Source organism: Phoenix dactylifera, chromosome 11 (genome assembly GCF_051530095.1).
Source record: "Phoenix dactylifera cultivar Ajwa chromosome 11, Ajwa_hap1_PhDact_Kaust_v1.1, whole genome shotgun sequence".
NCBI lineage: Eukaryota > Viridiplantae > Streptophyta > Magnoliopsida > Arecales > Arecaceae > Phoenix > Phoenix dactylifera.
In genome coordinates, this window is record NC_143200.1 from 19,341,451 (window position 1) to 19,355,447 (window position 13,997).

Here is a 13,997-nt window from a genome sequence, read left to right on the forward strand (position 1 = left end):
AAAATTATTGAAGGTATCCGACAACCCATAACTCTCTACTGACCCACTAAAGGGTCCACCAACACATTGCAACCCAGGACTATCCAACAGTCCGCACAACCAACGATCTCTCCGAATTAAGCTAGAGAGAGAAAGTACCAATAGGAAGAGAGAGAAACTAGAGTATAAGATCTCGTTGGACTTTTCTTGTCCGAATGACTGTAGCCCCATACAACACTAGGGCTGACTATGGAAATAGATTCGTATAGGAAGATATACGAGACCGGTTAGAGGACAATGCCTAATTGTTTGAATTGGTCAGCATAATGCAAGCTAATTCATCTGATCAAGGATTATATATCAAATCAAGGCAATAGATCAGGGGTTATCAATTATAGATCCAATGGTGGCTGGCCACAGTCTGGTGTTGGACGAACAGGGTTGACTAGGCAACGACATCCAACAATCCTGGTTGGTTTGCTCCGATTAGTCCAACTAGTCAAATTATGAAACAAAAATCAGAGCATGGTCATAGGTGACACAATAGAGATTCATGATAATAGAGTCTAATAATACTCGGTGATGGTCGGGGTAAGACTAGCACGACAGATGGTTGGAACGACACTGGTCCAGAACTCTCTACTGGGGTCAACCCGGATCCACAATAAAAATATCTGAAATCCTTTTATTGGGTCCATAGATCTATGCAAAGAGAGAAACAAGAGAGAAATAATCTAAGTAAAGAGCGAAGTCTAGATAGAGAGAGAAAGTCCAGTAGAGAGAGAAATTGAGAAACAAGAGAATAAAGAGAAGAGCGAGGAGAGAGAAAGAGGGAGGAGAGAGGATTGATAAAGAGAGGTCTTTTCTTCTTCCAAAATAGAGGAGAGCCGCTCTTTCGCTGTCTTCTTCTCTGATCAAGGTGGAGGTCAAGGTAGCCTGCTCCGGTGGCAGCGTCCCACGGCGGTCCTTCGGCCTTAGCGTCACCAGCGATGATGGCCGGCCGACGAGAAGGAAGGAAGGAAATTAATCCGCACCACCCATCATCGAGCACTTCTTTACTGTGGCTATCTCCCGAACCACAGTTACATGAGTACAGGGGTCCCCAAGAGTGGCATAACTCGGCCTTTTTCCGTCGGCCGATGACGATGAACAAAAAAAGGGGACGGAACAGAGCACTCTATTTTTGGATGAAGGCCCAGTGATTTGCTGGCTTACTCAGTCCGGGAGAAGAAGAGACGAGGGTGGCTCGGGTCTTACCTCAGTCCGGCGACGTTTTCGGCGAAGATTCAAGGAGAAGACTCGAAGAGGCATACTTGGAATTGGCGGCAATTCTCGGCAATTTGGGTGGAGGAAATTGGAGGAGGGGGAGGCGAATTATATAGGCAAGATCCTCGAGTTCTATTCGAACTTAGACTGCCTTCGGAGAGTCCTCCTTTTTGCGGGAATCGGTGAGGAAGAAGACCCTAGCTCCCTGATCGACCGCGTGCCAAGCACGGGTCGGCTTTGGGCCTGGCCCATTAGGGCCGGCCAACAAACCCATAGGCGGGGCTCATCCGAGTTGGGCTGGGTCTGGCCTCTTCGGGCTGGCCCACGAGCCCCCAAATTTTTTTTTCTGGATTATTACACTTAGTGAAAAATTATCACAGCGTTCGGATTGCAGCAAACTCCGGTATCTTGCACTGAAGCCACATCAAACTATTGATCAGCCACACCACCAAGTTGAAACCTTGGACAAATGTCCATGAACTGGCTGATTTGTTTATGAACCAGAGGGAAAAATTCCAGCCTATGTTTATGAGGTAGATGAACTTTTGCTTCTGCTAAAGAAATAAAAAAGAATTCGCAATCGGCTCTACTCCTTCCAACGACCAGCACCTTTCAACTCAACAACATCCTGCCAAACTCGCAACTCACCATTAGCTTGTGACCCACCAACCTCTTGGTCATGACACCTTGGGACCAAACCGAGACACCATTCATCCTATAAAATGCTTCAGAATAAATCGACATTAGTAACATTCTGGATATTGTTTTTGTGAGTTCAACACTGATTGCTTGGTGCCCAATACATCTGTTCCTGCGCACTCTATTCAATCACTATACTACGAATAAGAAATAGTGTTATCATCTGCTGCATTCTCAATCTTAAACAACAAAAAAGCATGTACAAACTGATGTTTTCAGCTTTTACACATTGGAAGCAATTGATCTACTGTATTGGTAAGCAGTATAATGCTTCAGAAAACTTTCCTGGTATTATTGCCAAAAACTCAAATATCATCACTCAGAGAAAGGGATATTTTACCCTGTCTTCAAGACATCAACTTTTATAAAGATAACCGAAAGAAGCAGTCTGCAGAGGCATTAACAACTGTATGATCTGAAAAGATCCTGCATGATCGAGAGCTACCAGAGCAAGTCTGGCCTAATCTTGGCTTCCATCATAACTAGTTGAGGGAGGGGGGATACCGGTGAGCTCCAATATATTCATGCATTTTGATAGCACTAGGATTGGTGGCAACTTGCATGCTTCATTTCATTTTGGGCGAGTATATAGTGTAATAAAAAAAAGATTTGCACATAATGGTGAAGTGATCCAAATATACTTCCTTATTTCCATGAAATTAAAACCAGAAGAGGTGTTTATTCAATTGTCTGGTGTATTAACTGCATCCCAGAATTCAATATGCAAAATAATATACAAATACTCTAAAATCAATCCTTTTATTTATTTTGCTGATGTCGGACCTCCGACTCTAGATAGCATATTGGGTTGTTTCATTTCTTTTTTCTAGAACCTTTCTGATTCCTTGATGAAGAATAAGAGTAGACTTGCATAAATGAAATGACACATAAAGGCATCACAGTTTGAGCAATGGAATATATATTTTAGCATCAGATTCCTCTCCCTTCTCGATTCCTTCTCTCCTCTCTTCCCTCTACGAGAAATAAGTTGCAATCATTTTGCAATATTGGTAAGTGCCAGGACAAACAAGGCCATATAATTACTAGCAAATACTTACCTGATCCCTAAGTTCTTTGTTAAAGGAGTGACGATTTGCAAATTAGAGTACGCATTGATTTGCTTCTAAGGTCCACAGTTCGCAATTCCGGATTTTCAAGCACCAACTTCAGCAGAGGTTTGGTAAGAAACTTCAAAGTCTGTATACTCTGATATATGTAGTAGCTTATGATGCATTTGTATGTGTACATTCATAAAAATATAAATATTCCCTCGTAAGCATTGAATGGTTCACGGATTGATGTTACAAAGTTCTTGACCATATAAGATTTAGGAAACTCAAGTAGAATTGCTTACAATGAAAAAGTTTAACAAGTCAAATGAAAGCACGACTCAATGTTTTCATATATGGAATAAACAATATAGCATATCGACTTTCTTTGCATTTGCCCATCGGTCACCATCTGATAAGCAAGTTTGAGCAGGTATAACTTGAGTACTGCAACAAGGTTAATTCAGAGGAAAAGAGAGAGAGAAAAGAAAGAAAGAAAGAGAAGAGAAGAAAAAAGAAGACCAAGGGGTCATCTGCAAGTGAAGATAGCATAGAATTTGAAGGGAAAGATTACAAGTTATATCCAACCATGACAAGGCCCTAGGATTCATAGTAACCAGGAAATTTCATCTCTGAACAACATTTAAATTGCTGTCAATCATCGAAGGGTGATATTACCATTTTTCTTTCGCAAGAAGTCATAGGAATAATGGACCACCAAGAGCAGATAATGATTAGCAGTGAGCGTTGCGGCCAGAATGCCTTATATTAATATATACCCAGTTGTAGGAGTGATTATGCAAAAACAAAGTATGAAGTGGCTTGATATTACCTGCTTCATTGTCACATTAAAAGCTCAGAGCTGATTCATGAACCAGAAACTTTTGAGAAGCAAAGAGACTACTTAGGGTTAAAAAACTGATCCTGCCTAAATAAAAAATTATGCAAGCAATGTATAGATTTGTTAATTCGCATTAGCAGCCAAGTTTGAACTCTCCAAAGAAAAAGACAAAATTAATTTTTCAAGGAAGTCTCCTTAAATTTGTATCATCCCAACATCGACATCATTAAGCTGATATAAGCCTGAGCTGGCAAGAGTAGCAGAAACCCAGGTTGGAGGAAAGCAAGAAAAGCAACATGGTGAAATACTGGTTTGCTTTGCACCAAACTCACCCTACCTAGCTTCTCAGGATGGTATCTCCCTGTCCAAATTTCCTACATCAAGGAGCAAATCTAGTATAATATGACAACCAAAAGGTTTTCCTAGACTTCAGTTTCCAAAGGTCATGGATCTGAGTTTCATAGTGCATTTTGATCTCTATGCTGTGGAGCTATTTCATCTGATTAACAAAAGCAATTGTTTGAGGAGTCAGCCTCCCCACAAGGACAAGTTTATTATATCACACATGATATTTTGTTAGTGCATGAGAAAGACAGTGAAATACTTGAGGACAAGAAACTCAAAAGCAAGTCAATTTCCCGATTCCAACAAATATGGGAGGAAAAAGTATATTTCATAACTTTTTTAAGAATAATTTATTCAATAATATAACAACCGAGGATGCTGCCTACCTACATATCATGGTGAGAGACATGCAGACACCAATGTCTGAGGATTTGTAAAAAGAGGTTTTTGAAAAATGGTTGGTCCAACATACAACTGAGAGAGAGAGAGAGAGAGAGAGAGAGAGAGAGAGAGAGAGAGCACAATAATGGCAGGCAGTGCTCTACAGTTTGCACTCCAGAAGTTGGATTCTTTGCTTGTGAACGAACAACAATTGTTGAGAGGGGTAGACACAGGAGTCAAAGATATCAGAGATGAGCTTGAGTGCATAAAATCATTTTTGAGAGAAGCAGATGCTAGAGAAGATAGAGATGGCATGAGAACATGGGTGAATCAAGTACGAGAGATAGCGTATGACATTGAGGATGTTCTTGATGAGTTTGTGCTCCACTTTAACCGGCCTCATGGGCATGGATTTTCTGGCTTCCTTCATAGAGGTATTCACTACATCAAGCATCTGGGTACTCACCATCGGATAGCTTCTGCAATACAAGAAATCAAAAAACAGGTCCATAACATCTCTCAGAGAAAAGATATGTATACTATCAAGTTTATTGACAATGGAACTTCTAATGCTACTACAGATAGATTGCATGATCGTCACATGGCTGCTCTTTTTATTGAGGAAGCTGAACTAGTGGGCATTGAAAAGCCCAAAGAGGAACTGATTGGGTGGTTAGTAAAAGGAGAATCACAGCTGAAGGTGATTTCAGTAGTCGGCATGGGTGGTTTGGGCAAAACTACTCTTGTCAGGAAAGTCTATGACCATGAAAGAGTGAAGGGATGGTTCAGCTGTCATGCTTGGATTACTGTGACACAATTGTTCACAATTGACGAACTCCTGAGAAGCATCCTAAATCAATTCTACAAGGAAAGAAATGAAATATTTCCTGGAAGAATTGATGCAATGGAAGGCATTCAGCTGATAGAGACACTTCGCCATTTCCTACGGGATAGAAGGTACGTGGTTGTTTTAGATGATCTCTGGCACATACAAGAATGGGATTATTTAAAATATGCATTACCTGTTAATAATTGTGGTAGTAGAGTTTTAGTTACAACACGAATTAGGGATGTGGGTCTCTCATGCCTTGAAACATGCGGTCACGTCTGCAATCTTCAACCACTACCTCCAGCAAAGGCTTGGTCTCTGTTTTGTAAAAAGGCTTTTCGATCCATCCCAGGGGGGACCTGCCCTCCAGAGCTCGAAGATATTTCTCATGATATTGTCAGCATATGTGATGGATTGCCTCTTGCAATCGTGGCAATAGCTGGTCTCCTGTCCAAAAAAGAGAGCAGTGTTTTAGAATGGAGGACATTGCTAGATAATCTTCATGCAGAGTTAGCCAACAATCCTAAACTTGAGCCTATCAAGAGAATATTATTATTAAGCTACAATGATTTGCCTCACTTCCTTAAATCTTGTTTCTTGTATTTTAGCATTTTCCCCAAGGATTATCCAGTCAAGCGCATCACTTTGATTCGACTGTGGATTGCTGAAGGGTTTATAGAAAGTGAGAAGGGTGAGACAATGGAGCAGGTTGCAGTGGACTACCTCAATGACCTCATTGATCGAAACATGGTTCAAGTGGCAGAGCATTATGATTACGGAAGAGTACGAAGTTGTCGTGTACATGATCTTATCTATGAGACTATTCTCTTGAAATCAAAGGAGGAGAATTTCAGCATGTCTCTTGTCAGAAAGAAAACACATATGCACGGAAGGATTCGACGCCTGTCAATACATAACGCTGGTGAGGATGTTCTACAAAATACAAGCTTGTCTCACCTTCGTGCTCTGTTCATGTTTGGTGTTAATGCCCTCTCAGCCTCTTCTATGGGCAATCTATTTTACAGCTTTAGATTATTGAAGGTCTTGGATTTGGAAGGTGCACCAATTGAGAGGTTTCCAATAGAATTTGGGAAGCTCCTCCACTTAAGGTACTTGAGTTTGCGAAATACAAGGATCAACAAACTCTCAAAATCCTTGGGAAAGCTCAAGAACCTAGAAACCTTAGATCTGAAGGGCACATATGTTTCTGAATTGCCGACAAAGATCCTCAAACTCCAAAGTTTACGCCATCTTCTTGCATATCACTATTACACTGGTCGCCACCCACCTTTCTATCATACAAATGGTGTGAAGGTACCTCAGGGGATAGGCAGATTAAGAGATTTGCAGAAGCTCACATACATAGAGGCAAATCAGGACAGTGGCATAGTTAGAGAACTCGGATACCTAACTCAACTGAGGAGGTTGGGCATAGTGAAATTGAGAAAAGAAGATGGGGTAAACCTTTGTGCTTCCATTGAGAGGATGAACAACCTTCGCTCTATCTCAGTGACATCAATTGGAATGGATGAGGTTCTTGACCTGCAATATTTAAAATCTCCCCCTTCAGACCTACAACGTCTATATTTGAGAGGACCCTTGGAGACTTTACCAAATTGGATTTCCACTCTTCAAAACCTTGTTAGAATGCGCCTAAGGTGGTCTAAATTGAAAGAGGATTCACTCAGAGTTCTTCAAGTTCTTCCAAATCTGGTAGAACTCACACTTATTCGTGCATATGATGGTGTTCAATTATATTGTCAAAAAGGAGGATTTCAAAAGCTGAAAATTTTGGATTTAGAACAGTTGGATAATTTGAATTATGTAATGCTAGATGGAGCGATGCCAAATCTTCAAAAGATGTACATTAGGCAGTGTGTGCAGTTGAAGGCGGTGCCTCTCGGCATTGAGCAACTAGTAAACCTCAAAGAGCTCCACTTATTTGATATGCCTGAAGTGTTTGTGCAAAATTTACGGAGACATGAAGGGGCAGATAGACCGAAAGTGAACCACATTCCAATAGTGAGATCATATGATCATGAAGATCGGGTGTACGAAGAACTTTAACAACTTATTAACTGCTGACAGAATTGAGGAGTTCCAACTAGTGATTCTGGTGAGTGCCAATACCTTCCTTTTTGTGTATCACCTGTTGTCATTTGTTCTTGTATCTTTGTAAAGATTAAACTCTACATGCATTGTGTGGCTACCAAGTCCAAAATGAATTATCACTGTGGGGGGGAGCTTCTGGAAAATATCAAACTTGGTGCTCATAAAGTTTTTTTTTTAATACAAAAAGGGGCATTTTCCACTTAACCCACTTTTCCAAAAAGAGAACATTTATCGCTGCTCATGGGGAGGCTCAGGTAGGCGAAGGTTGTTTTTTAAATAGGTTACATCTATAGATTATTTAGAAGCTATATCCAGTTCAATATCACAATTAATGAGATAGACTCAAAGTTAGCAATCCATTCACTTATAGAAGTTAGAAGTTAGAGGTCGAAATATTTATCTGGTGAATACTTCATATTTATTTATTTTTCTTAATTTTCCATCAACACCATGGTCTCATTTCCATCAACATTAAGGCGGTTGTGTGTAAGTAGAGTTGTAATATACCAAGGGCGGCATGAGAACTTTACAGACTTATGAATATAGGGACAGGGGTTGCAAAATGAAAATCCAAAGCAATGAATGTGATCAACAAGCTCCAGAATGCCTAAAACAAAAAGTCAATGTATATATCATGCCTATGCATCAGGTCATCCCAAAACTAAAACATTGAATTTTACCATTAGAACTCTTGACTTGGGATGACTTGACACATGGTAAGGGACTGAGGGGTCTCCAACAGATATGAAATCTTGCTTATGGGCATTTAAGTATTGTATATCACATCCAAAGGTTTAGATTTTCATTTTGCAACTCTGTCTTTGAATTTGGCTATGGGTTTAAACTCCAGTCCTTTTAACTTGTTTTTAATGAAACATGTTGCATCTACTACTTCAACTTCCTTAAATGTGTACCCAACTCTAATTTCACTTGTAACCATAATGAACTGCAATTTATTTTGATACCTGCCACAAAACAGTCATACATTTTACTTCATAAAAGAAGGAAAGAAACATAGATCAACATGGGTGAATAATTCTACAAATACTATATAGCAAGGTCCGCAATCACAGTAACAGGTACTGTATCGGTACGATACGGTACGTTATACTTCAGTACCGAAATAGCTGTCTAATCATTTTTCTCAATTTTTATCTCAGTACATCTCGGTATAGACCGATATGCACCTAGGTACGGACTGGTACGCACCTCGGTGCGTCTAGGTATGGGTCGGTATGTCTCGGTAGAGGTGGTACGCGGCTTGTACCGACTTGAAGGTATGTTTTGTACTGATTTTCTTTCGGTACGATACGGTATGCTCCGTACCAGGCGGTACGACAGACCATGTTTTATAGCTTAGGCTGCAGATGGCTTCACCATCTGCTTTAATTTTATTTGACTTTTTTTCTAGAATTATACTGTTTACATAAATATCTAGAAAGCTGAAAAAAATATCAGCTTAAGTGCTTTAATGTTCTTCAAAACTCATATTATATTGGTATCAGTTAAGTTTCATTTCATCGGCATGGAATAAGTTTGCAAATTAAACTGAAAGTTTTCATAGACAAATAACAAGAAAAATTTGATTTGCTAAAATTTGGCCCATACCGGCCAGTTCAGGCCGTACCGGACTGGTGCAGTCTTTGACCGGTTTGGTTCCGCAGTGAAAAACGGTTCCGGCCCCATTGGGGTAGGAACCGAGCAGTATGGGGCCCATATCGGCCTGAACCGGCGGGTACAAGAGCGAACCGAACCGGTTCTGTCCGGTTTGGCCAGTGCCAACCAGCAAATGCCACAGCCACAGAGTGGCGTTTACAGAAATGCCACATAGTGGCGTTTGGCATTGTGGCAGTGCCACGGTGCGCGCAGCGCGCACTGTGGTTACGCCGTTGGCCGGTTCAATACCGGTACAAACTAGTTCGAACCGGTACTGTACCAGTTCGGTAGGCGACCGGTACGCCTACCAGTACCAGTACGGCATATCTTGGTTCAAATATTCACTAATGCTTCCTAAATTTTTTTTTCTCTATATGAAATGCATCTAACAAATTTCTAGATCTTCCTTGGGTGCCCTTTAGCCTTTTCCTCAAATTGTTGTCCAGGTTGCAGCAGAAGCTCAGATAATTATATTCCTTTCAGACATCCAATTACAAGCTTCAGCCAATTAAAGACACATCATATTGAAGATGTGTTTCAAAAATGTTCTGGCATCTTTTAAGTGTTCTTTTCCACCCCCAGATGTGTTGTTATGACTGTCCAGAAAATTTTCTGCACTCTTGGAGTTGATGTAGAAGAGTTTAAATCCTAAGTTGTTCTCTGTTAAATTTACAGAAAGTCTGTTATATGTATGTCAGATATGCTGACAATGTGGCATGTCTGCATTGACTAAGTATTTCTAGAGTTTTTCTTTTGTATGCGTGTTTTGAACAGTTTTAATTCTAAATTGTTCTTTGCTGAAATTACAAAAAGTCAAAGTCTGTTATGCGCATTTCAAGGAATACTGGAAATAGTATCTTGAAGCTGACATGACTGCATTTACCAAGCATATCTACAGTTGTTTGTTTGTTCTAACTAAACTTTCTAGCATCAAGGAGTTAAACCTTTAATGCCATTAGTTGACAAAAGTTCCAGTAAACAACCAAGCTCTTACCATAGCAAGTTTTATAAGTGAAATGCATATTTAAAACTTCAAATTGAAGCATGGCTTTGTCTAACAGGACAATATCGCATTATTCATGAAATTAAAGCACAGAACTTGCTTTCACAAAACATAATTTTTATTCTTTGCGTATGAATCAAATCAGTCTCCATGATTCCATAGAAAAATAAGGCATGCAATGAACTAACATAGAGGTGATATGACTTCATATCCATAACATATTAAAAAGAGCAAGTTGGCCTGTGTATCTAGGAGTCATTTCTAATAAAACTACCATTAGTTTGTTTTAAGTGAAATTTCATTCATAAATTAATCCCAACCAGCGTTTTAAAAATCGATATTGGAGGGTGTAGCAGTTTTTTTAAAAATTGGAACGGTGCGGGTACCAACACATGGTACAGGATGTAGTCTCATACTGACATACTTTGCACTGGTCCAGTTTTCTGCTGGAACAGTATGGTACTGCTTGTACCATTCCAATCTAGTGGTTTTTAAATCATTGATTCTAATATAAATTATTATATATATTAAAAACAAATGATGTCCAGCTAACAATCTCTTGTCTGTTTATCTTTTACTGGTGTTATCTATTTCTGAGGTCTAACCCAAGTCAGATTCTCTTGATCTTGTCATGACTCCTATTTTTCTCCGCCCTACACCCATTTCTGCAGTTATTTCACTTTAAAAGAAAACCATAATTTTTGCCTCTTATTAATAATTTTACCTTTTCTTCTCCTTTTTGACTTAATATACATGCAATGCGCATGTCGACTGGACTAGGAGTCAAACTCTGGCTGATGCAAATACATATCAAATGACGGAAATGTTGGGATAACTGCAACATATTTGCTGAACATGCCAAAGTGATAATCTTTTCTTCCACCTTATTTGACTTCTTTTTGGGTCTGGAAGTCTTTAGATTCCAAGTAGATTATTGGGTCTATGTGCAATGGAGACCAAGGAAATCATATGTTTGGGTCTAAATGTCTTTGAGGTGGAGACTAATTTTTTTATCGATTTTTCTGTTCTTTCCATTATTATCATTTCAGCCATATTACTTTTGTGATAAGTCTGTCCTAGTACTTTCTCCATCATCAATGAAATCTACAACATGTGTTTTTGACATCTCCTTTGCAAGTGTCCCTAAATAATATAACTACAAGTACGGATCATACTAATGAAGAATGGGAAAGAGTTACTTTCCTAAATTTAAGAAAGCAATACAAAAACATGAAAGACAAGCTATAAATATCCAGAATAAGCTCAAGGGGTCAATATAGAAACAATTTTGCCTCCCGCTTGACATGGCACTGATGAAGTGCTAGCTACTCCATTTGTTAGGACAGGGCATGCTATGGATTTATCACTGGAATATTGTGAATAGTCAGATATAACACTGTAGCAATCCTGGAGTAACTGCTTAGCCTTTTGAGCAAATTGACATTTGCAAGGAAGCTGATATTCTCAGTTCCTTCTGCAATGTATATAGAGGTTGGAGACAGGAGCACATGACTGCCATGATGCTTTGGAGATGGTTATACCGTTGGACATTCAAGGTCTAGAGGTGATTAAGAGCCTATTTAGGTAAGAATAATCATCTATGAAATTCAAATTGAGGCAATCAAGAGCTATAAGAAGAAAAAGTGGCATGAGAAGAATTAGAGCTCATTAAGAATCCAAGTGCCAAATAGTTATTGGATAAGAAAAGCATTCTAGGGCTTTTAGAGAAAAATCTCAATATGAAAGATTGGAGAAAAAGACCATTCAGAATTTATGCACCTTGGCACCTCCTAGCATTCAAAACTTGTTAGTTTGATTTTTATGAAGATTTTTCAGCTTTTGTTTGTTAAATGGGAAAGTGGTAGTTCAACCATGGTAGCATAAGTTCATTGCTTCGTTCTTAGTTGTAGTTTCTTCCAAAGACTTAAAAGTGTTTCTTCCTGATTTCATGTTTTCTAAAACACTATATTATATATATAATATGAATTTTTATGCATTTTCTTACTTACGATATTGTCTGTTATAGGTTAATGATTTCTCATTTCTTACTTCTAATTCCTTTTTAGACATAACAGGATGAAAATTACTTATTAGAGGGTTTGATCTACTTTCCTTTTGTCAATTGTGTAGGTTTGTCAAGTCCCCTCGTAGTCCAGTTTATCCAAAAAATTATCATGGACTCTGCATGTCAAACAAGAACTACATGGGAAATAACAATTTAGAAGAACAAAGGATTTACCTCGTGAGGTACATTGAAATTGGAAAATGACAAACGAAAACCAGAAAAGATAGAACAGGCTCTTCATGTAGGCCGCATTGCCTAACTTGATGCCCGTCCAACATCTCCCATCAAAGGAGTAATAACTCCGTTCTCCGTCATATTCTCAACTTTTTCCTACTCCAACACAGCATACTTCAATTTCCTTCACTGTCCTGACAGCTCTTTGACTTCATTCTTCTCTCCCACTAATTGCGCATTCCGTCAAGCACCTGGTACTCGTTCCGCCTCTGTGCATCAGACCGGCCCCAACGAACTTCCCTCGTTCGTTCGACACCACGGTGTTCATCTTGACACGATCCTGTCCCACGCCTGTGGTTTGATCTCAAAGTCAGAATCTTTTCAAGACCCAATCCCGGTCTTCCCATCAAGAAATGCATTGAAGTCCAACGCAATAGAAGAAATCAGATACTAAACTTGGATACGAACGCGGACAGCGATAAAGATATTTATATTTATATTTTACTAATTTTTTTAGATACAAATATATTTAGTATAGTTATTTTTACTTAAAAAAATGAATATGGATGTCTGGTAGTTATAGTAAAGATAGTGAAAGAAGTGGTAGTATAGATGGCAACTCTACTATTACAAAATAGTCAATTAGCGACAAAATATTTTTCTGCAAATCATAATTTGTTGCTAGTAAGTACCATAACGCAATGAAATGAAAAGTTTGATGTGAAATATCTCTTGAATAATATTTTTTGTGGCGAAATAGTCTCGTTGCTCGTTTTTGTAATCAGGCGTGACAATTTAATACTTTTTGCAACAAGATACCATTGTTGTAAATACCACGATGATATATTCTAGTCACTAATAAGTTATTAATTTAATAACGTTATTAGAATCATTTCCAAATATATATTTATAGATATAAAAAGTAAAAAAAGTAACTATATTTTTTTGCTTTTAGGTGATAAAAGCATTGTTGCTAATGCTTTTATATTTAGTGACAAATAGTTTTCATCATAAATAGATTTTGATTTTTTGACAAGGATAATATTTGATTGCTAAATGTTTATTTGTTGATAACTTTTACTATTCTTGTCACCAAACATAGACTATTTAATGATAAAGTGTGTTTTGTTACCAATACTTCATTGTGTAAATTTATGATAAAATAGTTTCTCATTGCTAATTATTTATATAATTTTTAGTGATAATGATATATCATTGTTAGATAAATGTTTACCGGCAGCATATTTAATTTTATTGGAGAATACTAAATACTTGGCAGTCAACTAACTTTTGTCATCTATATTTCATTTTATAACTTTTATGATAAAACAGTTTTTACTACTAATTATTTATAATTTATTTTTATGAAGAGCGATAAATTAATTTAATTTTTTGAAAAATATTTTAAATTTTTTGATGATGATAATATTTTTGACTAAATATTTATTTGTTAGAGATATAAAAGATTTTGTTGCGAAATATAGGCTATTTGCACTGATTAGGTTTCACCATGCTTACTTGTATTATTCTATTACTGGTTACTTATGGATTTTTTTAGATGAATTAGTTACATCAATGATATCAAATTTTACTTTTCT

The 13,997-nt window shown here is 38.1% G+C and overlaps 1 protein-coding gene and 1 long non-coding RNA gene across 3 annotated transcripts; one reads left to right on the forward strand and one right to left on the reverse strand.

The window, feature by feature from the left end:
• Nucleotides 1–3,187: 3,187 nt before the first annotated feature.
• LOC113463657 (uncharacterized) lies at nt 3,188–12,540 on the reverse strand. Its single transcript, XR_003388334.3, has 3 exons — nt 12,400–12,540; nt 5,583–5,836; nt 3,188–5,039 (listed from the first exon to the last, which is right to left on the reverse strand). It is a non-coding gene; the product is annotated as an uncharacterized LOC113463657 (long non-coding RNA).
• On the forward strand, nt 4,706–12,408 carry LOC103721264 (disease resistance protein RPM1-like). 2 transcript variants are annotated; one of them, XM_088707085.1, is made up of 2 exons: nt 4,706–7,505; nt 12,291–12,408. In XM_088707085.1, the coding sequence occupies exon 1, from the start codon at nt 4,706–4,708 to the stop codon at nt 7,454–7,456; it is 2,751 nt and encodes a 916-aa protein (XP_088563211.1). In that variant the 3' UTR covers nt 7,457–7,505; nt 12,291–12,408. The 2 variants fall into 2 exon arrangements, with proteins under 2 accessions (XP_088563211.1, XP_026665888.3); XM_026810087.3 differs by lacking the exon at nt 12,291–12,408 and adding an exon at nt 9,604–10,046.
• Nucleotides 12,541–13,997: the final 1,457 nt, after the last annotated feature.